At 35.1% G+C, this 26387-nt stretch overlaps 1 protein-coding gene across 1 annotated transcript in view; it reads left to right on the forward strand.

The window, feature by feature from the left end:
• The window catches only part of LOC114059280 (protein eyes shut homolog), a gene marked incomplete at its 3' end in the record, with an annotated part of 607760 nt that overhangs the window by 262073 nt on the left and 319300 nt on the right, over nucleotides 1-26387 (forward strand). Inside the window, exon 21 of the mRNA XM_027887535.1 lies at nucleotides 14598-14719. Coding sequence (XP_027743336.1) covers nucleotides 14598-14719 — 122 coding nt within the window. The remainder of the gene's footprint in view (nucleotides 1-14597; nucleotides 14720-26387) is intronic.

Below are 26387 nucleotides of genomic sequence, written 5' to 3' on the forward strand. Positions count from 1 at the left end.
CTGAGTACTAAGGACAAAGATATTTTGTTTCCTGATACACGTTCTTTGATGCATCAAACACACTGTTGAGTAGTGTTCAAGAACCTTGTCATTCCAGTTTCACTCAAATGTAATCACTGATATATAGAAATAATGAAGAAAAAAAAAAAAAGAATAAGATCATTAGAGGAGGACTGCAAAAATTTTTAGTTGGTCTGCCTTCTTGAAGTTTATAGGTGCATATCCTGTTCCACCTTAATTGCAGCCAAACGTGCGAGATTTTCCTAAAAGAAATAACTCTGATAGTTACTGGTACTATATAATTCCCTCGTCTCATACATGTTTTTGCTGTGCTATATCTGAAATGCCCCTTGAAATGAGTATCCACAATTTACAGACTTTGTAGAACTATTTCAGTATCAGCAAAACAGTTAGCAATTTCTCATATAAGATCCATGTGATGATTTCTGATTTTAATGTTTGAAAACTTTAATAAAAATATATGCTACATTTTTAAAAATAAGATCAGAAATATTAAATTTAATCTTTAAATTAGCTTAGTTCTAAAAAATATATATAGTTTGCAAGATTGTGTTTCAAATATTGAACTGGTTTTGATTAGAGGGTTTTTTGGTCTTTATTTTGTTCTTATTTTGTTTTGTTTTGTTTTCCTTTTGTTAGGAGAAAAAATGTTGTATTTTGTTCAGGATAGAAAAACACATCACACTTTTTGGTTTACTCTGTTGCCACTTGCTGGTTAGCTGTCCATCTGGAATGACTGTCACTAAACGATTTCTAAATAAGTCCAAAACGGGAAAGCGTCTGCAAGGAACAATCTCAGTGCTATAGAGAACAATAATGCACATTCTGCATGTGTGCCCACAGGGGAAAGACACAAAAGGCACATCAAAGAATCTGGAATTTTCATTTTATTACCTAGGCAACATTCCCAGTCTCCTCTGGCTGTGGACATATGCTTTTTAGTCATGTTTTAATAGTTGTTTCATGCTTGAAGAATGAACAATAATTGAGATGCTGTTTTCTACATGCTTTAAAGATGTCAACTTCATTAATAACCATAATTATGAACAGCAGGATAAGTACACCTTCAGACAGTACCTGCTACTGTGTAGAAACTCAGTTCTTCTTTCTCTTCAACCTTCATTATATATACCTTTAGCTTCCAAGTTCCTAGCTTTATATACCTTCTGTTGGTCTTGGCTGTATTCCCAGTTTATTTACAGTTCCTACCTTCCAGACTGTCAGATTTTCTCCACTAAACCTTTGTTGATTAAAAAATCTACACTATTTTTACTAGTATCTGCATGCATTTCGTTAAGAGAGCTAGGAAATTCTTGGTTTTTTTCTCTGGAATACTGAGGGAAAAGAAAGGAACTGTATTAAAAAAACAAGCTTTTTAGTGTGATCTTTTAGCAACAAAAAAATATCCCTTTGTCAAAAAAAGAGTAAGCAGAGCTTTCAGCATTATGAAGACGGAATTGAAAAGTATATTAATACTACCAGTTTGGAAGCAGGTTTTGGAGTCTCAATTCCCAGATGTTCTGCATGATACAATGAGAAAATTTAGAGTAAATTTAGGTTTAGATAAAGGGAAAATATGAATAAATTCATACCAGGAAAAAAAAAAGATTCAGAAATTTATTTTAAAAGTGCATAATTAATTTACAAGAGTTGCTTGATATAGTACTAGTTTTGATCCAGTTCAAGTGTACTGAATCTCATGTATGCTAATCAAAGAAAACACAGACTTCTACAAGGTCTTAGGCTTTTCTACTCTATCTTTACTGAATATATCTCCTCCTTACAATAGTTGTCTAAATCTTCTTTTCTGTTTTTGAATTGTCCCAATTATTTCGCTCTTACTGTCAGATGTATGACTTTTTCTCTTTCTTACAGTGCAATAATTTTCAATACCAAAATTTTCTTCAGTTGCTAAACTGTAAGATAAGAACACACATCAAACACAGGCTCTATTTAGCAAGGTAGTCAGAGTGTCTTTGTTATTTTTTTTTCTATTTCTAACCTGTAGGTGAGAGAAAAATGCACTGCAGAATTAATTTCTGTGCCAAGGTTTAACTCCAGACAGCAACTAAGCACTACGCAGCTTCTTGCTGACTCCAACACCCCGCTGGGGTCGGGGAGAGAAGAGGCTAAGAAGAGTTTAATAACTGGAATAAAATTATTAGAGAGAGAAAGAGAGAAATTAAATCCAAGGAAGATAAACGATGCAAGCCACTAACCAACTGATGCCCAGATTGCTCCCAAGCACTAGACCCCTGATCACTTTTCCCTCGAGTTTTTGTGCTGACCATCACTAACATCCTTTGGGCAACTGGGGTCAGCTGTCCCACCTGTGAGCCCTCACAGCTTCTTGTACCCTGCAGCCTATTCACTGGCAGGGTAGCACGAGAAGCTGAAAAGTTCTTAATTTATTGTCAGCCCTGCTCAGCAAGCTCTAAAACATCAACATGTGTCATCAACATTATACTCATCCTAAATCCAAAACATAGCACTTCAGCAGATACTAAGAAGAAAATAACTATACAGCCCAAACCAGGACACTATGGAAATATCATGCTCCAGAAACATAAAAGTCACAGCAATACTTACACGGTTATAGCTGAGAAATTGTGTATTGCCAATGTCCCCAGGCCATGGTCAGAATCATAGGATCGGCTATGCTGGAAAACACCTCCAAAATCATCAAGTCCAGCTGTTAACCCAGCCCTGCCAAACCCACCACTAAACTGTGTCCCTAAGTGCCACATCCACACAGTTTTAATACATCCAGGGATGTATTAAAGCCACTCAGCCACTTCTCTGTACAGCCTGTTCCATGATAACCCTTTCCATGAAGAATTTTTTTCCTCTAAAATCACATCGAAACCTCCTCTGGTGTAACCTGAGGCCATTTTGTCTTTTTCTGTCACATTACTTAGGAGACAAGACTGACTCCCACCTGGCTACAGCCTCCTTTCAGGTAGTTGTAGAGTGTGAGAAGGTCTCCCGTCAGCCTCCTTTTCTCCAGCCTAAACCACCCCAGCTACCCCAGCTGCTGCTCATGAGGTTTGTGCTCCAGACCCTCAAGTAATTTTTATTATTCTGTAATTTCTTACTAACAGAATGACCATTCTGAACAATTTCTTGTTTTAAAAAAACTTTTTCTTTTTTTATTTTAGTTAAAGGTCATATTTTGCTTCTTCTGTTCATGTTTTAGATGAACAGATTATTCCTTATGAATTAAGGGTTCATTTTCTGAATAAGCACCATCCTGTTTTCGTTATAAAATTGAAACCTCCACCTCATCTATTACTGAGTACAATGGTGGCAACTAATCCAGAATAATGCTTATGCTGGTTTTTCTATATATATCAGTAAACAAATATTCTTTATTCTTGTTCAGAGTATGCATGTTTAATAAAATACAAAAAGATCCTCTGGTGCACTTCCTTATCTCATGATTTCTTGGTGTACAGAATGTTATAGAGCTCTGCTTTGTTTTCTTCAGCAGTATTATCTTTCAAACATTATGCACATATTATGTGAATGAAAATAAGAGCAGGAGCAATCCTTGAAATAATTTTTTTTTAAATTACTTTCAATGTTCAGCCTTTTAAAGCAGTGATATTTTTTAGCTTTTCACACATTTTTCAGAAATAATTTAATTGGAGATAAATGACTTATTAAAACATCTGATTCAAAAATCTGGTCCAACTTTTTCCCGCTAAGTTCCCTGAAAGGAGGTTGCAGCCAGATCAGGGTTGACCTCTTCTCCCAGGCAACTATCAGTAAGATAAGAGGGCATGGTTGTAAGCTCTGCCAGGGAAGGTTAGATATTAGGAAAAAATTCTTTAGAGAGAGGGTAATCAGGCATTGGAATGGGCTGCCCAGGGAGATGGTGGATTTACTATCCCTGGAGGTTTTTAAGATAAGAGTGGATGTGGCACTTAGTGCCATGGTCTAGTAACCATGGTGGTAGTGGATCAAGGATTGGACTTGATGATCTCAGAGGTCCTTTCCAACCCATCTGATTCTATGATTCTACGATTCTTCCCCCAGCTTTCATCTGGAGTATGATGTCACAGTCATGTTAGAGAAGAGCCTTCCAGTGCCTAACCTTCCAGTGACTTACCAGAAGGCTGGAGGGGCCTTTTTCACAAGGACGTGGAGTGATAGGAAAAGGGGGAATGGCCTTAAACTGAAGCAGGGCAGATTTAGATGAGATATTAGGGAGAAATTCTTACTGGGTGGGTAGTGACACCCTGGTACAGGTTGTCCAGAGAAGTTGTTGACATCTCATCCCTGCAGATGTTCAAGGCCTGGCTGTATTGGGCTCTAAGCACTAAAGGTTTCCCTACCCATGGCAGAGTGGTTGGAATGAGATGATCTCTAAGGTCCCTTCCAACCCAAACCATTCTATGATTCTGTGTTTCCCACTGATACTACCCTTCTGAAAAGAATATACTTAAGTTTTCAATTAAAGCTAAGAAAAAGAAAAAAGGCAACCAACCAACTATACCCTGAACAATATTGATTTAATATCAAAAATTAAATTATATACTCTTTCATCAACTTACAGCTTTACTTTCTTCTGGGCATATAATCAAAGTAAAATACGCAAACATAAAATTTAATGAGATACATATGAAGTAAAAAAAACCTTTTTAGATGACACATAAGTTTTTGCTCTATGGTATATCAATATCCTTAATAAAATATTTTAGGAAAAGCTACGATGTACATGCAAAAATACCCTCTCTGGCCCATTCTTCCTCTGGTTTAAAACATTATTTTGAAACCATGTAGTACAAACAAGTGGAATGAGTTTCAGCAAGCACTTCATACTAAACTTTTGCAGAAAGGGGGACCCTGACATTGGTTACTACATTTGTAAATGATGAAGAAGAAAATGTTTCTGACAAAGAAATAATTTGTGAGAGTAATATTTAATGGCAATGTATTCTTTGGATAACCTCTATTTGAGACTGCATTGAGAGAACTATTTTTTTCTTTATTTAACAAAATGGAGTTGCATGTGTGTACATATTTCTATTATCCAGATATTAACGTTAAAGTTATTTCACATAAGCAATGCTGTTCCTCAGGACAAAGAAAACACGACACTGTAGATGAAAAAGGAAGAATAGATACCTTGCATATGTGTCTTGACAAACCGTGGTCATAAACTTATGTGCCTGAGATGGCTGATGGGAAATAAATGATGGTGATCTCAGAGTTTTCACAATGCTCTTGCAGGCTTTTTCTTCCACAGAATTCTCCACAGAATCCCTCAATTCTTAATTTAACCCATTAACAGAAGATGATCAAAATCAGATTTGCTAATAAAGTGTTACCTAGTCAGAGATCATGGCCTTTCATGCTCTCATTGCTCTGAATCTTCATTTCCCTATCTAAGTTTGCTATCCACCTTTTCTAATGCTTCCCCCCATTTAAATGTCCTTGATTTACTGCATCCCTCTAGGGTCCACCACTGTCTCCTCACATTTCTATCAGTTTTGGTATTCAGATTTGGGGTTTGGTTTTGCTTTTGTTTTTCCTGTTGATTTAGGAGTATCCTTCCGAATCATGCTATTAGCTGCAATGGCTGCACAAATTCAAACCTTCATCCAGTTCCTACCAGGGCCTGGGTAAGATTCCATGAGTAGAAGAAAAGGATACACCTTTAGTGGTGCAGAGAGAAGGAGGAAGAATATAGAATAAAGAAAAAGACAGAGTTAGCGGTTTAATGATGACACAACTGCAATTACACAGGAAAAGAAGAAATATAATATATCACATTTGTAGACAGAATTCAGTCACAAATAATCTTTTTTTGTGGCTTGTTGATGAGATTTTAGGTCTTGACAATACTCTGCTGAAATCTAAAGAATGAAAAAAAGCCCTAACTAGGCACCAGCTTCATAAATTGGAATTGATTTAATAAATATGGCTAGTGGGTGCTGTGTTTGCAATACCATAACAGGTGTGGAACCTCCTGAAGTCCTGTAGGCAAGCACCTTCAATATCCAGAAATAGAACTTCATTAGAGTAATAAGAGTCAAATTCCAGGAATGCCTGCAACATGCAAATTGCAAAAGATTGCCCTTAATAAGATCAAGCTCTCCTGGGGAGTGGAAATGAGACAGAAAAAGTTATAGCTAAGATTAAATATTTTTACAACCTTACAAGATTAGAATGAAAGTCTTTAAATTTCCTTCTATCAGAGAGAAAAGCCTTTTCTTTCTCTCATATGAAATATGAGCTAACAGGTAAAGAGTTGTTAACCTCTACCATACCAAATATAGATAGAACCATAAAATCCAAGGGCATAATTTCTTAAACCTTTACTTTCCTAAGCTCACAGTGTAGCCTACCTTATTGATGGTTTCATTGCTTTATACGAAGTACTACTAAAATTCATTTTAACTATCTGTTGGGAAAATAGATAAAGAAGGAAGACCGTTCTTAACATTTGAATGTGAATTATTAAGTTAGGATTTTATTGTAAGAATACTCTACCCTTTTCTCTTATCTTTATAAATGTTTCATAATGGAAATCCCTTCTTAATAGCACTTTAGTGTGCTGAAAAATCTATAATTAACCTGCATTTTTCAGGCAAAAGAGAAAAAAATCTGGAACTACTGCTGTTAAAATACATGTTCTGATATTCAAGATAAAGTAGAACTAACACATTCAAAAGCACAGAAGAAAAACCTAAGACTGGAACAATTTTCTAAAAAATGGGGAGGGCTGATAATGCTATTATCACTCAGTTTGTCTAGTCTGTCTCCAATTTTACAGTTCCCTTTTCTCTCTCCCTCTTCCTTGTAATAAACTGTGTCTTTAAAATGGTGACAACCCTTGGCTAATTAATTTTCCTACAACCTCTTTATTAATATTTAAGTGACATACTGCTTTCAGAAAAAGCCTCAAAAGTAAACTCTCATCAATTTTTCAATTAAATAATTCGGATTTCAAAAGAATGTTTCTATTTGACTTTTGGTGACTTATTTCTGAATTGTGTTATGCAACAAGTGAATTAGACTGTTGGACACAATTTGTGCTTTTCCCAGAAAGTATTGATTCCTATAACAAGCCATTCTGAGGCCATAAGTATTACAGAAATTCTCTCGCAATCAGAAGCTGCTATGAATTTTTCATCTGTGGGTACAGCTATCACTAGGTGACCCTGTGAAATAGACTGTTCCAAGTTTTTAGTGTATGAACCGACTTCAGGTATGCATTATCAAGTGGTCACATACCCTTAATTTTGGTAATGCAAGGCTGTGAGTGAAGAAACAGTGAAAAGAGCACGGAGGTTTGATTTTCAGTACAGAGGAAATATATCAAGTACAACCATCTGAAACACTGTCTTTTTTTTTATTCTTTTTTTTTTTTTTTTTCCATGGGGTAAATTCTAGAAAACTGTGCTGGTTTTGGTTACACAGAATCTGAAGACAATGGAATTCCCCTTTTGGGAAATACAACCTGTCAGACCCCAGGCCCCCACTGTCCTTCCAGGAGCTGTGACACTGGGCTCAGAATGACAAAACTCTTGACAAAAAAAGTCAACTGAACTAAACTTCCTCACAAAGGCATGCACAGTGCTACGTGGGCATTAGTAACTGTTTAGGTATATGATCTAAATTAAATACATAGGGGAGTTTCAACTACATTTTAAACTTCTGTGCATATTGTTCTAGTTTAAAAGGCAAAGAATGATGATGTAGCTCTGAAAATGAGCACAGTCAAGTTGAAAATTTAGGGTCAGGTGAATGTGAATCCATGTTATCTTTCTTCCAAATTACTTTCCTATAATGTATTTTATTATACTGAAATGTTCAATAAGTTTAAACTAGGGTATGAATGAAAGTTCAAAAGAGGAAACTTGACATCAAATATTTTAAATTTTTGTGTGCTTCTAAGGATATTTAGTTTGAAGTATTATTGCAATAGTCTATTGTTTTAACTTTACCCTACTTTTGAGCCTGAGGTTGGCAAAATGGCACTTCATGGTATTTGAAATGTACTGATGTGATAGTGGTTGCATGTTTAGATCTAAATTTGAATGAGTTGTTATGTTAAGGCATGAGATAGCTTTGCTTTATGGAAACCAGTAGTTGTTCTTCTGTTTTTTTCTTACTTTATTTAAAAAGTTACCAGCAGCAATGTCAGGTTTGAAATTCAAAAGCCAGATATTATTTCTGTTTGTCAGTACCTAGACTATTCCTTTGGAATATCACAGTTAACTTCCATAGCTCTCCTGTTACCTAAGATCTAGGGGAAAACTGAAAGCTCTGGCCAAGGTTTTAGGTGGATCAAGTTCCCATCAGTACTTTGGCTAAACAGGAATGTGTTCATGACCTTTAACTAGTCATTGAACAATTGATCAAACTAGATACACCAATCAAAGGCTAATACTCAAATGCCTGTCACCAGCTGGACTAGTTATTTGGTTTATTTTCCACAAACAACTGCTGTTGTTTCTCATTAGTTTTCTTGTGCTGTTCAGTACCTGTCATGTTGAAGATGATTTGATTGGCACATTTTCCAGTAAGCTCTCTAGGAGAGAAAGAAAAGAGGGTATAAACAAAATAAATGCCAGAGGTGGAGAAATAGAGAAAAAATAATCTGTTACCAATTATTAATTACGCAAGAGGTCTCAAACTGACTTTGGTTTGTTTTCATAAAATTGTTACTAGATTAAGCCTGTATCAAATCTTATTTTTTTTCCCAGAAATTCTTCAGCTTTCCTAAGAAGAATCTTTCCTGATTTGTATAAACAATTTTTAAAACATTTTGACTGTTAAATTTGGTTATACTAATGATTGTTCTTAAATATCTGCTATAGTTCTTTAATGTTCACATTTTCTGTAACATCTCATGAAATAACATCTTAAAATTACTAAGAAATATAAAATCTCAGAGGTATGGATTTGTTATAAGCATTTCTTCTTTTTCTGCAAACATAATACTTACATGATGTTTAATATTGTCCATGCTCAAATGGAATACTTGTGTCAGTATGAGTAAAAGCCATGTTTGCATGCCTCAGCATGCTGTGGATGAACTTCCACAGAGAAAACTAGCTCTGACAAGATTTACATTGGACTATGACAGCCATCGTATATAAGCATTGATGGAAATAGCTGATTAAATTGTAGAGGCACAGGCCAGAATTTATTTGCACATTAAATGCAACATCTAAAATAATTTCAAGAGAAGCCTGTTGCTAGAATTGTCGTGATTCAATTTTAAGAGAATTAAACTTTCAGCAAAATATCATAGTTTTACAATTGTGTCACTTTAAAATGATCAATATCAAAAGCAGCAATAATTATGATTTATTAGCAAAGCTACCATTTTATGAAATAGTTTTGTATAGAGACATGCAGTGCAAATAACTAGTATTCCCATTTAAGACAATTTTCTTTGTGGTTACAAATTACAGTACAGTTCATTTAGAGTTATAAATACACAGCATGTCTAGATACCAGCCATATTTTAAGCTGGAGCTTGCAGTGAATGAAAATGTAAGCTTCTCTCTAGTACTGGTGTGCTATTTAAATATTATGAAAATTGTACTTTCTTGCATATATTTATTAATAGCATTTAATATATACAGATACAGAAATATTACAGTGTAAGGCAAAACTCATTACAACTCATCAAACTTTGCCTATACCATATGCTTCAAATATGCTCCTTCTAGTTAATCTAACTAATTCATTATTTAAAATGCTGGAGACACAAGCAAATTGAAAACGTTCGTTGTTCTTTCTGTAAGCTTTGCTCAAAATTTAAATAAAATAAATCCTTTTTTATCCTTTACATCAGTGAATATATAATTTATAATAACTTACAATGCAAAAGAATATAAGTGGTTTTGGGAGGACAAGTAAATATACTGGTTAGAATTTTTAGGATCTAACTGTGTAGAAAAGGATATACAGATAAAAAGAATGGATAAGAATACAGCAGTTAATGTTTCTAATGGTAAGTATTAGTAACTCATTTTGGTGATTCTTAAATTGTAGTTTTGTCAGAACAAGTAAGTTGTTGCAGCATAGATTAGATATTAGACTTTTTATTGTAATTGTTCAGGACTTCTGAAAAAGTATGTTTCCTCCTTTATTTCAACTTATTCTATCATGAGATTTATAATTATTCCTCCAGGTAAGATTAGTAATCGTATTGAAAACTTCATGACACTTACTCCCAAGAGGTGTTTCTTTGCCACAAGTTAGGCAATCCTGCTATCCATTACTGAGTCAATAACTAATACTGGAGAGGCTATGTATGTTTTTCAGAGTAGGAGCTAAAGAGCTAATTGCAGATTTTCTTCATCCGTCAAAAGTCAATTTTCTTTCATTTGTGGAGCATCACTGTTAATACATTCACTTTCACTATTCCTACATCCTGTGAAGAACAGGCAAATAATTAATTACCAGAAGATGGAAAGGGCTTTCTCTCTGCATGGATCTTGTTTTAGCTTGGTCTTCTTTAGTAAACGTGTTAAATCTAGTGAAGGTGAACAGGTATCCTGTTTTTATTTTGTTGTTTTATTTTGCTTTGTTTTGTTTTTAAATAAGCTTCTTTATTTAGGATATAAATCCAAACAGAGTTGCATAATGAAAACAAGATCATAATGACAAATGGGAATCTTATTTTCTTAATGAAGATGTATAATTATGCAAATTATCAAATCAATAATAAGTTAAAAGTAAACCTGAAAGTAGCAACTCAGAAAAGACCTTTAAATTAACAAAAAAGGCTGCATAAATAATGTTAGGATCTCAATATGGTTTAGAGCAATTGCAAATATGATTCCACAGATGCTTACATTTTTATGTTCACATTTATTTCACAAGGTTAAATAAACTGCTGTTGACACTAGCAAAATGAAGTTCCATGAAGCTTTTCTGAAGGAGTAAAAGCTCTGCTTCTAAAAGAAAAAGAGTTTTGTGAGAAAGTTTTTTGTAGAGGCGGGAGTATATGTCCCGTTATGTGCCAATGCTAAGTAGCCTTTTGATGTGCTCGACCTGTCTGGCCTTAATGAAGAAAGGGTTGCACCACAAGAAATGTGGTCTGGCAAAAGAATTTGGAACACACAGAATAAAGGGGAATGTCTGTGTTTCCTTTTGAGTGTTTCTGTTTCTAGGCAAGGGTTTTTTTTTTTTCTTTTTGTAAATTAAAAACTGTAACACCCCCCAAAAATGTCCCAAATCCATGGTATCTTTAAAAATTAAATTGCTTCCATTTTTCTGTAGATGTGGAAAAATCTGGCATATATATTTATACTGTAAAAATTCTGCTCTACCTACACAAGCAAAGGACAGGCCTGAAGATTTGTCTTGCTCATAATTCAGATCCTTGTTGTGTGCGATGAACCTTTTTCATTGTAGTTTTGGTTTGCCAGATGTTCAGCTGCCATTTTCCAATTAAGTAACATTGACTATGTCTTGAGGAAAGGATTAATTCTTCATTTAAGGTGTTGGATGAAGGAAAATATGCAAATACTCTTAAATGTCAATTTCTTACCATACACACAGATAGCTGGATAAATACAAGCTAATGTGCGTATGTGGTTCTGGGTATGAATAAAGGAGATTTAAAAAATTACAGTTTGACCTTGTATTTAGCTGGCAAAACCTACTGTTCTTACATAGACTGTGCTATATACTGTACAAGGAGTAACTATGGAGTTATTTACACATTTATTGTGTTCTTTGGAGTACAAGCAAAAGACAATTTGTAGGAACTCAAAGGTACCATTTATTTTAACTATCTACAATGGATGGTAATACATACTTACAGTAAATAAAGGTGTCAAATTCTCTTCCTCCAATCTCTTTTGATTCACTGAATACTTTCTACTACACAGCCTCCTGGCATTTTATGTTGTTCAGTGTATGTTGTGCCCTGACTGACAATCCCACCTTTCTGAGCCTTTCCTCAACTGAGAGATGTGTCGTTCTCTTCATAATGTTATTGGCTGGACTCTTTCCAGTAGCTCCATATCTGTCTTGTACCAGGCAGCCCAGAACTGACACAGTACTTCAGGAGTGGCCTCTCCAGGGCTGAGTAGAGGGGAAGGATCATCTCCCTTAGCATACTAACAGCTTCCTCCTTATGCATCCTGGGATGCTGTTAGACTTCTTGGCCACAGGGGCATATTGTCCAACTGTCCAACTTGATGTCCAGCAGGACTCCTAGGTCCTTCTCTGTAAAGACTTATATCTATCAAAAAGTTTTTTTATCTGCTTACACTTGTATATAGTTTATTGCAACATGTCACTCTCAGTCACTGTAAAACTCAGAGTGTAGGATTTTTTTAGTTTGCTTATTCTGCACATATGCATGATATATATACATGTGAGTAATGTTTTGTGCTTGATGTGACAATCCTCATGCAATGAGATATCTACAATTAGACTTTCAGCAATTGATTGACAAATACTTTTAGTGAGACTAGAAAAATACTGCTGCTTTCTAAACAAAACTGTTTTCAGGCCTCCTTGCACTTCGAATTTTGTAATCCATTTGTGGAAGAGCTTTTTGGAAGCAAGTCTTTATTTGGTATATGCAAAAACCTAACCTGGTAATAAAACACTTTTTAGGAGGTGTCTGATAGTTACTTGTGGGTTTGGATTAGTAGTGCCCATTTTTACCGATTTGGCACCGATAAATATGCAGAGAAATGAGTAAATTGTGTGTGGCTGTGGTGTAATAGGAAACACTAACATGCGGACTAGTAATTTAATTTGTCTCAAATGTATTTTCTTTTTTCTTTCCTTGGCACACTTCCCAGAAAATTATTTTCTCTTTCCAAGTTCATATCTCAGTATTACCTTTAAAAAAAATGTTGTAATACATTTTTTCTGTCTCCTATAGAATCATAAAATTTTTAACATTGGAAAAAAACTCTAGGATCGTGAAGTTTAACTGTTAACGTTAGCACCACCGTGTGCCACCATTAAACTATGTCTGCAGGCGCCACATGCACATGTTTTTTGAATACTTATGGGAATGGTGACTCAGTCACTTCCCTGGGCAGCCCATTTCAGTGCTTAAGCACCCTTTCACTGAAGATATTCTTCCTGATGTCCAACCTGAACCTCCCCTGGCACAATTTGACACCATTTCCTCTTGTCCTGTCACTAGTTGCCTGGCAGAAGAGGCTGACTCCCACCTGGCTACAACCTCCTTTCAGGTAGTTGCAAAGAGTGATAAGGTCATCCCTGAACCTCCTTTTCTGCAGAACAAACAACCCCAGCTCCCTCATCCACTCCATCTAGGACTTGTTCTCCAGCCCCTTCACCAGCTCTGTTTCCCTTCTCTGGACATGCTCCAGCACCTCAATGTCCTTCCTGAACTGAGGGGCCCAGAACTGGACACTACTTAAAGTGTGGCCTCACCAGTGCCAAGGGACAGAGAGACAATCACTTCCCTACTCGTGCTAATTACACTATTTCATACAGGTGAGAATGCCCTTGGCTTTCTTGGCCACCTGGCCACACTGCTGGCTCATGTTCAGCCAGCTGTTGACCAGCACCCTCAGGTTCTTTTCTACTGGGCCGCTTTCCAGTCACTCTTCTGACAGCCTGTAGCACTTTCAGGGGGTTACTGTGATTGAAGGAAAGGACCCAGCGCTTTGACCTATTCAGTCTCTTGCTATTGGCTTTGGCATGCAGATCCAGCCTGTCCAGATCCCTCTGTAGAGCGTCCCCACACAAATTGGTTCTGTCTGCCCAAGTTCCATGCCCTATCTTAACTCAGAAAGATACTCTTCAATTTTATTTCCTGGCTTATAAATTTTATCTCAGTGGATTCAGAAAATCCATGTCACAGAAATCATAGGTGTATTCCAAGCAAGCATAGCAATGGTGTTTGTCAATATGAGAATTAAATAAATAGAATACAGTTGGGAAAAATATGAATCACAGATTCACTATATACAAATTCGTTGGTGCAAAAGTTGATTTGGCCAGCTGCATTAGCATATACATGTAAACAATTTTATTTGAAGTCTTGGAATAAGTGGAGCTGTTCCACACTGTGTGACACCCCAGGACAATCATACTGAGTTTGACTTTAAACAGTTAACTTCCTTTCTTTTTTTGTTATCTTTGCTCCAATAAAATGTTCTAAGCTTTTAATTTGGCAGAAGGGAGTAAGAGTATCATTACAGAAAGGTCTGGGACAATCTCTGCCCAATCTGGATTTTCTTCAGTGTTCTGACTCTTAACTTTTTATTTTTAAACAGTATTAGGAAATGACATAATTTATCTTTACTGTTTTATATGAAGTGCCCATATATGTATGAAATACCATTGTCTGTCTGTTTCCGAGTTTCAGTACCAAAACTGCTAAGATGCAGCAAAGTTATTTGCAGACTCTAAACACCTATAGATGCCATAATGCTGGTATGTTACATGTTTGATCATTATGATGTGGCAGTTTATTTTGCACTCAACTTTTAAAAAAACTAAACTTTTTTTGCTGTCTGTTAATGTAATCCAAGCATCAGTAATAACAATTGTTGTAATTGTATTAATTATACAACATATTGTTTATTTTACCTAATATATTCCAGAGATACCAATGTGATTGCTTGCCTGGATGGGAAGGAAAATTTTGTGAAAAAGAATCAAATGAATGTAATTCAGAGCCTTGTAAAAACAATGGTACTTGTATGGATCTTTTCAACAGCTATCGGTAAGCATTGCATTTTCTCTGTGACATGAATGGTCATGTTCCAGGAATGACAAGTTTATGCATCTGGTTTATTTTAGTTTGGGAATGAAAAGTTATTATACAAATGAGCAAAAAACTTATTTCATGGATATACTGCTTCAACTGATATTCATTTGAAGCCAGCACATATAATTGATTGTAGACAGAAAATAAAGAAAAAGTAAAAAAAAAAAAAAAAAAAAAAAAAAAAAAAAAAAAAAAAAAAAAAAAAAAAAAAAAAAAAAAAAAAAAAAAAAAAAAAAAAAAAAAAAAAAAAAAAAAAAAAAAAAAAAAAAAAAAAAAAAAAAAAAAAAAAAAAAAAACAAAAAAAAAACCCCAAACCCAACCAACCAACTAAAGCACAAAACCAAAAGAACCCTGTGAATTCAAAAAATTTAGCAAACAACATAGTTTGAAACTATACTTTGTCAAAGAAAATATAGTATCTCTTTTCTGTCATGTTTTCCCTGTAAACACAAGAGATGCTTTAAGAGTAAAAGTAGTGGGAGTGGACAGTTATACAGTCTTGGATGAAGAGATTATATCATTGCTGCCACCTTGTGGTTTAAAATGACAACAAATTAGTAATTTAACTAAAATTTATAGCCACTCAGGCAAAGCATGAGGATTCACAGTAATTGTATTAATTTTACCTTAAAGCCCAATCTTTATTTCATGAAAGTTTTTATGGTTTAAACATTATTTTGTTTCAGTGTTATGGGGATAAGAATTTCACAAACAATCCAGTAATAAGGTTTTGCTCTTTGTAGACAGGTTTTACCTATGTTATGATGTCAATATTAGAATTTAAATTCTTAATAGACACTGTTATGGCAGCATAAAGAGCACAGTGTAATAACCATGCATGATGCATAGTCTAGTTATTGTGAAGTGTTTATATTCCTGGTAATATAGACAATAATCAGAAAGAAAACTTACCCCAGTTGACAACAGACAAATGATTCCCCAAATCTCCAAAGATAAATTTAACTAATTTAAACAATATATATAACATTTTCTGCATTAATTTATGTCTAGAACTTAAGTGAAATACTTTGAAATGTCCTAGAACTGGCTATTCAATATCCTATTTTTGAAAAATATTTTCAGTCGGATATCAGAAAAAGAAGTGTAACAATGTTAAGAAAATATGTTAAAGTCTTTTCAGTTGCTTTTTTTTTCTTTTTTTCACTTTTTAAAGTCTGTTGGGATATAAAAAAATTTGTTAACTATTTTTATTTTTGTAGTCCTTATTTTTCTGATGCTTGTAATTTTGTGTAGTCTGCTAACAAAAATAATATTATAACTGCATGTTGCTTATGCAGGCTTAGATCTTTCATTATGGCAACTTGAATTCTTACATATTGTAATGGATTGAATAGGCAATTTCATCATCCTCATGGACAATTCTAGGTGTATGAATATTTTGCAGCACGAATCTTTACCTGCCCTAATCTTTACTAATTGCCATTCAAAGCTGGGTCAGCTACATATGCACAAATCCAAAGACCCTCCATTTTTTATTGAGAATAAAATGTGAGAGGATACACTTAGCAACGCAGCTAATAATTAATATAAAGAAAGTCTTATGGTCATGAAGAGAGAGATACCAGTTACCCTAAGTAATTATCATCACCCAGACTGCACTTCAGCTGAGAAGGCCCCAATCACAGCAGAGGTCTGGAGAACCTCTTTGTGACAACTGGAAAATCCTACGCAGTATGCCTACCCATTGGGGAAATCTCCATCTTTGATGTCAGAGGGTCCAGCTTATATAGCGTTAAACAAATTAGCTTACATCACTTGATTGTTGCGGAAAAAAAATCTGGCTTTATTCTCCCCTGGTTTTCTCCTTAGGCCTGGCTAGGGCCCAAGGCAAAATGAGGGAGTCAGTTTGGACTGACTATTATCAGATGCACTGTGGCTTTTACTAGTCTCTAAATACAGAATTATGGCTACTTTAATATCTCAAATATGAACCAGCTGCCACCATGTAGGACCTACTGCTCCCACAACTTTGGCTGAAAAGAAAGGAATATTTATAACACGTACAAACCTTACTAATTATTGATAATATGCTGTGCTGACCAGCATAAATGTGTATTCTTAAAGCATTACTAAGAATTATATAGCATTTTCATTATAAGCAGATATATGGCTAAATGCAGTACTAAACTAAATAAATATTAGGTAGGAGGGTTCATCTTATATCCAGCTTTGGCTCAGGGCCAGTCCTTCAGGCCCCAGCATTATAGCTGTCCTAGTTTATACTCACAGAAGCTAAAATATATTCTGCTTTTTTTTATAATTTCTCTTATTTAAAGAATATGTTGGTTTCTATTCCTTTAGTAACACTTTTCTGTTGAAAGCTACATCAACAAGACAAAGTGTTTGTCTTATGGTAACTAAGCAGTGTCAGCAAATACAACTTGATCCTGAGGATATCCAGCCTTATCTTTAAAATTAAGCATAGTCTTTAAAATAGGATAACTGGATTATAACTGCCTGATAGAAAAGATCATTGGCATTCCTGAGCTGTACCTAGGCATTTTTTTTGACAAGCACTAGTTGGTCTGGACCAAATTCAGGCCAGCAACTGCTCTGAGAATGCAACAGTGATAGACAATGCAGTTTCCTTGCCTGTGGCCATATTCTGGCACTGTTTATTTGTCTGCTGTAAGTTTAGCTGCTGGTAGCAATGTTTAGGATTTTCTGAATTTCTTTGAAGTTGGTCGTGCTACTACCTGTATTTGATATTCCTTCCAGCTTAATGTAAAGGATAGATAACAAAGATTTCATTTATGCTTTGATAATCCTGTTTAGTTTACTTTCTCTTAAGTGTTTGCAAATCCAGCTAAAACATCAGTTCTTTAAAAACTAAGTAATTTATTGTGCAACAAATATATTTTTATATAGGAAAAAGTGTGAATATAATACAAAATGAAATATTTCCATACCGAATTCAAATCTGTAATAAGAAAATAATAATGCAAACCATAATTACTAATTTAAAATTTCACTTTTAAGTTCAATTTTTTATCTGGGGCTATTCTTTGTTGAATCTTGATATGAAAACTAGCTACCAAAACTGAAGAATAAACAATTATGCCAGAAAAGAGTGTTTTTCTTTATGGATTCCGTCATAGGAAAATAAATCACATTCTAGCAGGAAGAAAAAATTAAGCCTTCTCAAGTGCATATTTTTATTTTAAAAAATCAGGTAAGAAAGATACTGAATCAATAGTTAAGCTTGAATTGTTAAATGTGAAGAGTTTGTTACATAGCTTCCATTTCATCTGAGTTATGTTTAGCTGGTAAAATAAGAAATACCTTTTGCTTCCTTCTTACTTTTCAGTTTGGCACATGGCACAGCAAAGATATTAATTTAGAATAGTGTAATGCACATATTTCCAGTACCCTATAAATCTCATCCTAATTCTCACAATAGCATGATCTCTCAAATTATGTCTCTGAACATAGACAGATGCATCTACTTCCACATGAATTCCCTATTTCTTCTCTATTGTATCAGCTCTCCTGATACTTCTGAGGTTTAGCCCTAATAGCATCAAACCCTAATTAAAGCCCCTGTGACTCCTCTGCTGTTACCAACTTTGAGGAAACTTTAAGTGAAAATCTCTTCCTCTCTTCTTGCAAAATAATAGGCAAAAAACTTTATGGATGAACCAGAGTTTCTAATGATGTAGAATAGTTTGGAACTTGGCTGTAATCATTATGACATTAAAACTTGGAGAATTAAACGTCTTTCCAAAGTACTCGATTCTTTTCTGTATATTCATATTGAATCCCACAGATTCATACTATTTACCATTTTGTAAGTGTCTGTTGTTGAGGGGTTTATAAAGAACAAAAATGGTAAGTGTCTTGTTGCTGCTTTTCTTGTTATAACATAGCAATGGACTTCTCCGTACTAAACAGGAAATTAGACCTACCTCACTATATTTTCTGATGCCACCTATGCATATTATATTTTTTATAACAGTTTTAATGTTTGTTTCAGTTGAGTACCGGAGAGGCTATCCTTTGTCAGCAGTTGAATCCATCTACTAAGACACCACTTTATAATCTCTGTGTAAACTGAGGTCCAGTTCTTCAGTGAGAGAAGCAGGCACAATGGCCTGTCTTCGTTTTTCCCTGTCTTTCTTCTCTTCATTTATCACTAGTGTTTTATGCTTCCTTCGCTTCTCAAAAAGAAAAATTCTATCTTATCTGGCCATGACATCTTACTTTTGCAATCAAGACCCCTTCCTGCTTGGGTTGTTTTTTCATTTGTTTTGCTTTGGAGACGAACATTTTTCCTGCCTGCTCCCTCTTATCCTTTAGATTTTAGTTCTGGCACATGTTTTCTACACCCTATTTTGCACCTATATCAAGGTCTCCATTGCCCGTTCAAAGTATAAGTATCACAAACCTAACTGCTTTATCACCAAATGTTGTGAATGGTGGTACAGTGTTACAAAATATTTACTCATATTCTCCAGTATGCCATTTTAGGGTGCATATGTCTGGAACAAATATTAGGTAGAGTTCCTTTAGCTTGCTTCTAGGCTTCCTTTTTTCGAGTGCCGTGGTCCTTTTCTTTTGACTACATGTGATACAGACCTCGGTTTTGTTTCACATTATGACTGGATCACACACAGGTAGTAAAAAAATTATAGATAGTTTTATAATGTTATTTGTATGCCTATAACTCTAGGAGCTAGTTTTTTCTTTTCAGAAGTGGCCTTGGTGCTGAAGTATCTTCCCACTAAGTTCTGCAAAGATGAAAGTTGGTAAACACCAATGTCACCTTGAAATTTGAAGCTCAAGTTCCTTAAGCACTTCTGAGAAATTACTAATAATGTTCAAATATGTTGTCTGTATTTAAATACTCTTCATTTAAACTCTTTTGTTGTTTATACTGTCCTGTAAGAGGCCGTGGTTTTCCTACCTCCCTTTAAACTCCACCTGACATAGTGAATTGTGTTGGTAGAGAAGAGTATTTTGAGTAATTTCAGAACTCATCTCAAACTGCACTAGTCTTCCTTAGCAATGTTTCTTGAATTAGTAACCATGACATGATCATCTTTCTTTGTCTTAATTTAGATAATAATTTATGTCAGCTGACAATTTGGAAAACTGCACTGTCAGCCAGAGTTAGACTTATCCTGATTCCCTCTTGCTACTTTCGCAGTACATTCCCAAATACGTCTTGTCCTGTTGCTTCCCTCTTTGCTTCATAGCATCTGAAACCACGTCTTCTTTTCAGAATAAAAAAAATAATTTTTCATCAGTGTAACTATCCTCTACCTGTGCTAAGTTCTTAAAAAAAACTAGTCTTATGTCATTGGATGTATTGTGTTGTGCATAACATGAACTTTAATTATAGTAGTACAGAAAAACACTTATTTTCCCACTTCCCAGAGATGATTTATTTGGAAAAGGGAAGTCAAAACCAGCTTCTGCATTTTCTCAGAAATATGCAAGAATTGTTCTGTGCCAAGTTGTAGAAGCAGATGATTCCTATGTTAAAGATGTGTGAACATCTGAAAGATCTATAAGTAAAAGAATGCCTATTTACATAGTATATTTTAAAGATATGCTTTTTTCTAAATGAATGAGTTTTAAACTGACATGGAATTCAAAGGTAAATTGTGATATGACTGTAATTTGAATGCTGTGTTCAGTTTGCCTTCTGTTTTTACTGGCATTCCTTTTAACTACTGTTATACTCTTCCTTCCTTTTTCTCCCCCAGAAGCAATAAACAGCTTTTCCCACAGATGGGGATCACCTTGGTATTTAATGGCCCCAGATGCCAAATGCTGAAACATTTTCTTGCAAGCAGCAACTGGCTTCTTATCTGGCATTTCTTCAGGGTTCTTTGGCCAACTCTTTCTCTCCTGCTGTAGAGACTTTTCTCAAAACATTTGTCTGTTGCACTTCTGATTTATCTTTCTTTTGGAATTGTAGGGTTTCTCTTCATCCTAGTGCCAAGTTAGGTACACACGTCTTACTCAAAACCATCTTTAAAAGATTTATATAGACAGTCAGGAGATTTACTAATTAATCACCGAAAGAAATTTGTGAAAGTACAAACAAGTGTTTCCTCCAAAGATAGCAAGTGTTTTATAATTCATCTCTGGTAACAACAACTGGAAATGTGTACTGTGCTTGTTATACTGCAGTGTGCGAAATGAGCTTTAGAGTTTCCATTGCCTTAAGCAAACAAGAAAATATTGCTGTGCCATCTCAGCAGCATCTACTAAAGAATCACTGACATTTTGCACCCCTTAGGGCATCTTTTGGCCATAATTCAATAGTCTTCTCAAAGGATAAGGTCATTTTTATTCAAATTCCCAATGAAACATTAAAATTTAAAACAACACACAGTAAGTACCTGAAAAATACTCCACCAACCCCCCTCCACACCCCTCCCCCCAAAAAAAAAAAAAAAAAAAAACAGTTCGTCAGTTTTTTCTTCACAAACGGTAGCATTGTTCCCTAATCATTAGGTGTGGTATTTTAAATAAATTTTTGTAATTAATTTTAATTTTAAATAAATTTTTGTAATTAATTTTGTTTACAAACATCCAAAGAGATGTGAAATGAACTCACAGGTTAAATAGGAGTGCAAATCAGTTTCTAAAATAATGAGGTACCTGATGCATAGCTTTGTGAGTGTATGAAATGTAAAATAAGTTATCCAAATTCAACATTACTCGAGTGCAGTTAAACATTTTCAATGCAAATAATGTACAAATATGTGAGCACAGTTAACATATTCAGCAGTTTGCAGAGCATTTTCTGTGCTCTGGCTTGAGATATGCTCAGTTTTCTGGGAACTCCTTCTGGAGTTATCAGAGGACTTCTGGGAACTCTTTGAGGAGCTCCAGGGTGCCTGGTGCTCTCAGGAAGGGTTAGCTACAGAGGGCTCTGACTGCTAACCAGCTGTAGCAGTTTTGCACAAGCTTTGTTGCTAACTTTTCGTCATTGATAGAGAGTTAGAGCTTTCTGTTTCCAGCTGACTCCTCATTAAGGACAATCAAACATCCTTTCAGCAAATGCTAGAAAGCGTGTGTGTAACTGCCAAGCTCAGAGCACAGCCAACAGAGCAGAAGGGGACCAGAAATTCCACTGAGAACACTGCTTACTTAGTGAGGTGCTACAGGTACTATCCCTGACTGTCCACAACACATTAGAGACCTTAAACCAGGCTGAGCTCCTCAGGGAGAATGCAGTTCTGCAGGCCTGGGGCTGCAGAGGTGTCCAGGGTCTCTTGCTGAGGCCAGAGGATACAGTGTCCTTTCCTGAAGGAAGCACTTGTATGCTGGAGGAGGATCCATGCTGCCAAGTAGACAAGGTACAGGAGGCAGTGAGCAGACTGTGCAGATGAGATAAGAACACCATGTTCTCCAAGATCCTACAGATACAAGAACTTAAATGAAGGCGAACTAGGTAGAATTTGTTCATAGGAGGTTTGGAAATGGAGACTCTAGTTGTGATAAAGGCTAGAAGACTGTAACATTCACAACAGGATGAGGGCTCCTGACCTATCTGCAACTCTGCCACTAAAGATTGGGTTCAGTGACCCGGTAGCAGAGAAGGAACTTATAGATCTGTCCAGTGAAGGATCTGAATCAGCTAAACCTGAGTCATTAGGCAACACCAGAAGGAAGGATGAGTGACAGCAAACAGTGGGAGACTCTCTGCTGCAGGCAGATAGGAGGTACCATGAATCCTGAGGGATCAGGCTCGTATGACTGTGTAGTCTCTAAAAGGTCTTGGTGAAGAGAAGAGGTTCCTGAGGACTGGAGAAAGATGGAAAATATAAATATGCTAGAGAATGGAATGGGAAAAGGCAGAAAAAAAGAAGGCTAGAAATGAAAAATGTCGCTGCTACTTTCAAGAAAGGCAAGAAGGAAAATCTGTGAGACTTGGAACTGGTCAGCCTCATCCTAGTCCCTGGGAAGATAATGATGCAAACAACCCTTGAAACTGTTTCCACACACATGATGGAAAAGAAAGTGATTGGGAACATGATTTCACAAAGGGGAAAGCATTCCAAGTGATATCATTCAATATATGACTGGTTTAACAGATAATGGGAAAACTTTGGATGCTGTTTCTCTTAACCTTAGCAAGATTTTAGACGCTATCTACCATAACCTCCTCAGAGACAAAACTCGCTGGATTGCTGGACACAAAGACCATCTTTGACATAATTCATTCCCTTGTCATGTTATGTAGCAATGATATTAAAACTGAAATTCAATGGCTTGTCTTCTGTAGCTACAGTTCTGGGCAATAATAAAAATGCTGCCACCACAAAGTGTTTTTGGGCAGGGTGTGATTGAGTATGGGGTGTGTGTGGCATGGTGAGAATTAAAAACTGAACTGAATAGAAATAAGATAGGTAATGCACAACAATTTTTTTCCCTTGAAAAAAAATGAAAACCTTGAAAAGGTTTCGTATCCTAATATGATAATGTTTGTGTTGCAGATCATTCTAATAGACTCCTTCCTGCTTTTTCTTTTGCCCTTCATTTAACTGTTCCCTAAAAGAATGTTCACTTTTTTAATTTGTGAAACCTTCATAAAATAGGAATTTTAAACAAACAAACAAAGAATGGTGCTGACACTTTAAAAATGACTCATTAGAAATGAATGGGAAAACCATCTGTCATTGTTAGCTACAGATTAGATATTTCATGCATCAGCAGTGTCTAATACATGCACAAAGGAAAAAAATTTAGAAAGGATTATGGTCATTGCTGCTGACATTATATCCTTTTGAACCATGCAGAAACAGTAATAAACAGTTCCACATAAAAGGGCAGGATGTAGATCCCATTCTCATTATTATAAAAACTGTACTTTTTCTTCTGATTTGAAAGGTCATTAGTAAAACTTCTTGGAAGTTAGTTTCACTTCTTGGAAGAGATTTCATTAGTTTCATAGGTATTGTTCCTTTACCTATGTTCTTACAGCAATTCTAAAGTGGTAAAGAGTCAAAATTTTTATAAATTTATTCTGTCAGTTTTAATATCACAGCTACCTGTTACCTATATTTATCTTGTCTTGAAAAGATTTCACAGCAAAAACAAAAGCAAGTTTTCATCTTCAATTATGAGGCTTTTTTTTTTTTTTTGAGTAGGAAAAGATTTTCACAGCATAACAGTCAAAATTTCCCTTTAAAAAAACAGAGAATGGGCCAACAACTACAAAATTGGGTTTGGAGAAAAACATTACTGTATATCTAGAAAATATATTTGGAAAAGTATGACTTATTCAGCTAAAAAAGTTACATCTTTGAAATAATCTATTTTATATAACATTACATTATGAAGTATAAATGTATGCATGTACAAACTACGTTAAATGGTTCTAGTATAAGTAAACTATAGACAACACAATTAGAAAACCAGCATTGGCTTCCCCACCACTAGTTTCTCCAAGCAACTCAATCTTAGTTATTAGTCTTTTGGGGTTTGTTTGGAATTTAAACTGTTGTGTGCTTTTACATCAATAGAAGTATTAAAGAAACGTTTATTTAGACTGCAATTACAGATAGTACACTCTTAGAGGTCCCTGTATAAGACAGTGCTCACTCTTCAGCAATAGTAAACAGATAAATGCAGGATCATCATATTTTCTTCTACAAAATGCTAGTTTGGATGTATGAAAAAATAAAATCTATCAGAGTTATAAAAGAGAGTCTTTATCTTTGAAGGTCACAAATAAAGGAAAGGGCCCACAAATACAAATGTCACACCTCTCTATGAGCATCCATAACTATTGTTATGGATGTCTCTTGGGCTTGTTCATTCACTATCTGGAAGGGAAAGTCATAAAATTTTCATAGTTTTGCTTTATTGAAATAACTCAGGCAGGTACCCATAGAAGAAAGTTGGATTGCTTATATTACAGTAGATATCAAAAATAGATAAAGACATCACTGACTCTTGAAGACCAACCGAAAAAAATTTTTGTTGCTTGCTTTTATAGCTTATATCAGAACAATAACCTTTATAAGGACAAAGCTATTTTTAGAAATGCTGGTTGCCAGGACATGATAAGAGAGATTTTGTTTTGCAACAGCATCTCTAGTAGGGAAATAGCTACCTTGTCTGTGACTGCAGTATTTGAGCAGTGCAAACATATTTTTTGTTTGTTTTTAATATTGAGAAATACTGTCTGACTTAAAAATGCTTATTTTGTTCTTTTCTTATTTATATACTTGGAAATTGTAAAATTCCTTGAGAAAATTTTTCAAGGGTTTATCAAAATAATTCTCAGGCAAACCTCAGCCAGGCCTGTGTTAGGTGGTCTTTGGGTAAATTTAGTCATGGGGGATGAAATGTTACTGTGTCAGTTGTTTGTTTGAAGTTACGTGAATGGTAAGAGATTATAATTTGGCATAGCAACGAAGGTCAGTTTACACAAATATTTTTTTTCTTTCTTTCTGTTACTTTAATAACAAATTGAGGTATTCCTGCTTCTTAATCTATTTCTAAAGTATTTTCTACACTACCAGTATTAATTATGACACTCTCTAGCTTTTTCAGATGTTTTATTTCATATAGGCTCCTTTGAAAATCTGAGTTTATAATCTTGAAATTGGCATTGGAAGAGTTGTTCTCATGCTAAGTGAGTAACTAGGTAAGCTTTAATGTGCAATTGACTACTTCTGAATGTTGAAAATTCTTCAGTTGAGCTCTTAAAATATATAAACATTGATAGTATATGGTTACCTAATTGTTTCTAGGCATAAAGTATTCAATGTGTTCTATGTTTGCAATGAAAAAAAAAAAAAATTGTTCAAATATCAAATTCATGCTTTTTTACACCACTGCTTCCATTCCTGGATCTGATAGTGCTTATTCTGTGCTAAACTTCCTTGGAGCTTGAGTAGACCCAAGGTAAAAATCAATTCAATTCTGAAAGTAACTCAAAAATTAGCCATTGAACATTGGAGGGGGGGGGGGAGGGGAAGCTAAAGAAGACATCTTGCTTAAATGATAAAAGTGCTTGTGGACTTCAGAAATAGCCTGACACATGAGAGAGAGAAATATTTCTTTGTCTCATCTGTTCAAATCATTATGTAGAGGTCATTTGTACAGACTTCTGAACTGGTGTGCATTACACTCAATTGGGTTTTTTTGTCAAATTTTCTAAATGTCAAGGTAATCTGTCTTCAGAGTTAGATTTGTATTGTTCACGCTTCATAAAATTTCAGAGTTGTAGCATGTTATCTACTGCTTCATGTTGCTGTGCTAATTATTGTTAATAAAGCAATTTTAATTACCTTTACTTGGTCTTTTTTTGTTGCCTGTGGTGGAAGGAACAGACCAGAAAAGATCTCCTTTACTCTCCCAGAGCAAAAGTATCTTCTGCTGTTAGCACTCTACCAAAGAGTTAATTTTTCTTTTCTTTAATCAGTGCCATCTCTGTACACAAGGAGAATAGCTTTGAGGTCAATTGACAGAACTACTGTTGCATTGCTAAACTTTCCAGATTTAACAAATGTCTCTCCTGGAGGGGCTGTTACCTGCATTCAGGTAATAGCTTCTAGTTTTTCAGTGTAGCATTCCTCTTCCTTTCAGATTTATCAGGTCAAAGAGGACTTGTCTCAAAATCAGTTTACTAAAT

The sequence above is a fragment of the Empidonax traillii genome, unplaced genomic scaffold (assembly GCF_003031625.1).
Source record: "Empidonax traillii isolate 1590-97213 ecotype Southwest subspecies unplaced genomic scaffold, ASM303162v1 scaffold214:size757588, whole genome shotgun sequence".
NCBI classification, from domain to species: domain Eukaryota; kingdom Metazoa; phylum Chordata; class Aves; order Passeriformes; family Tyrannidae; genus Empidonax; species Empidonax traillii.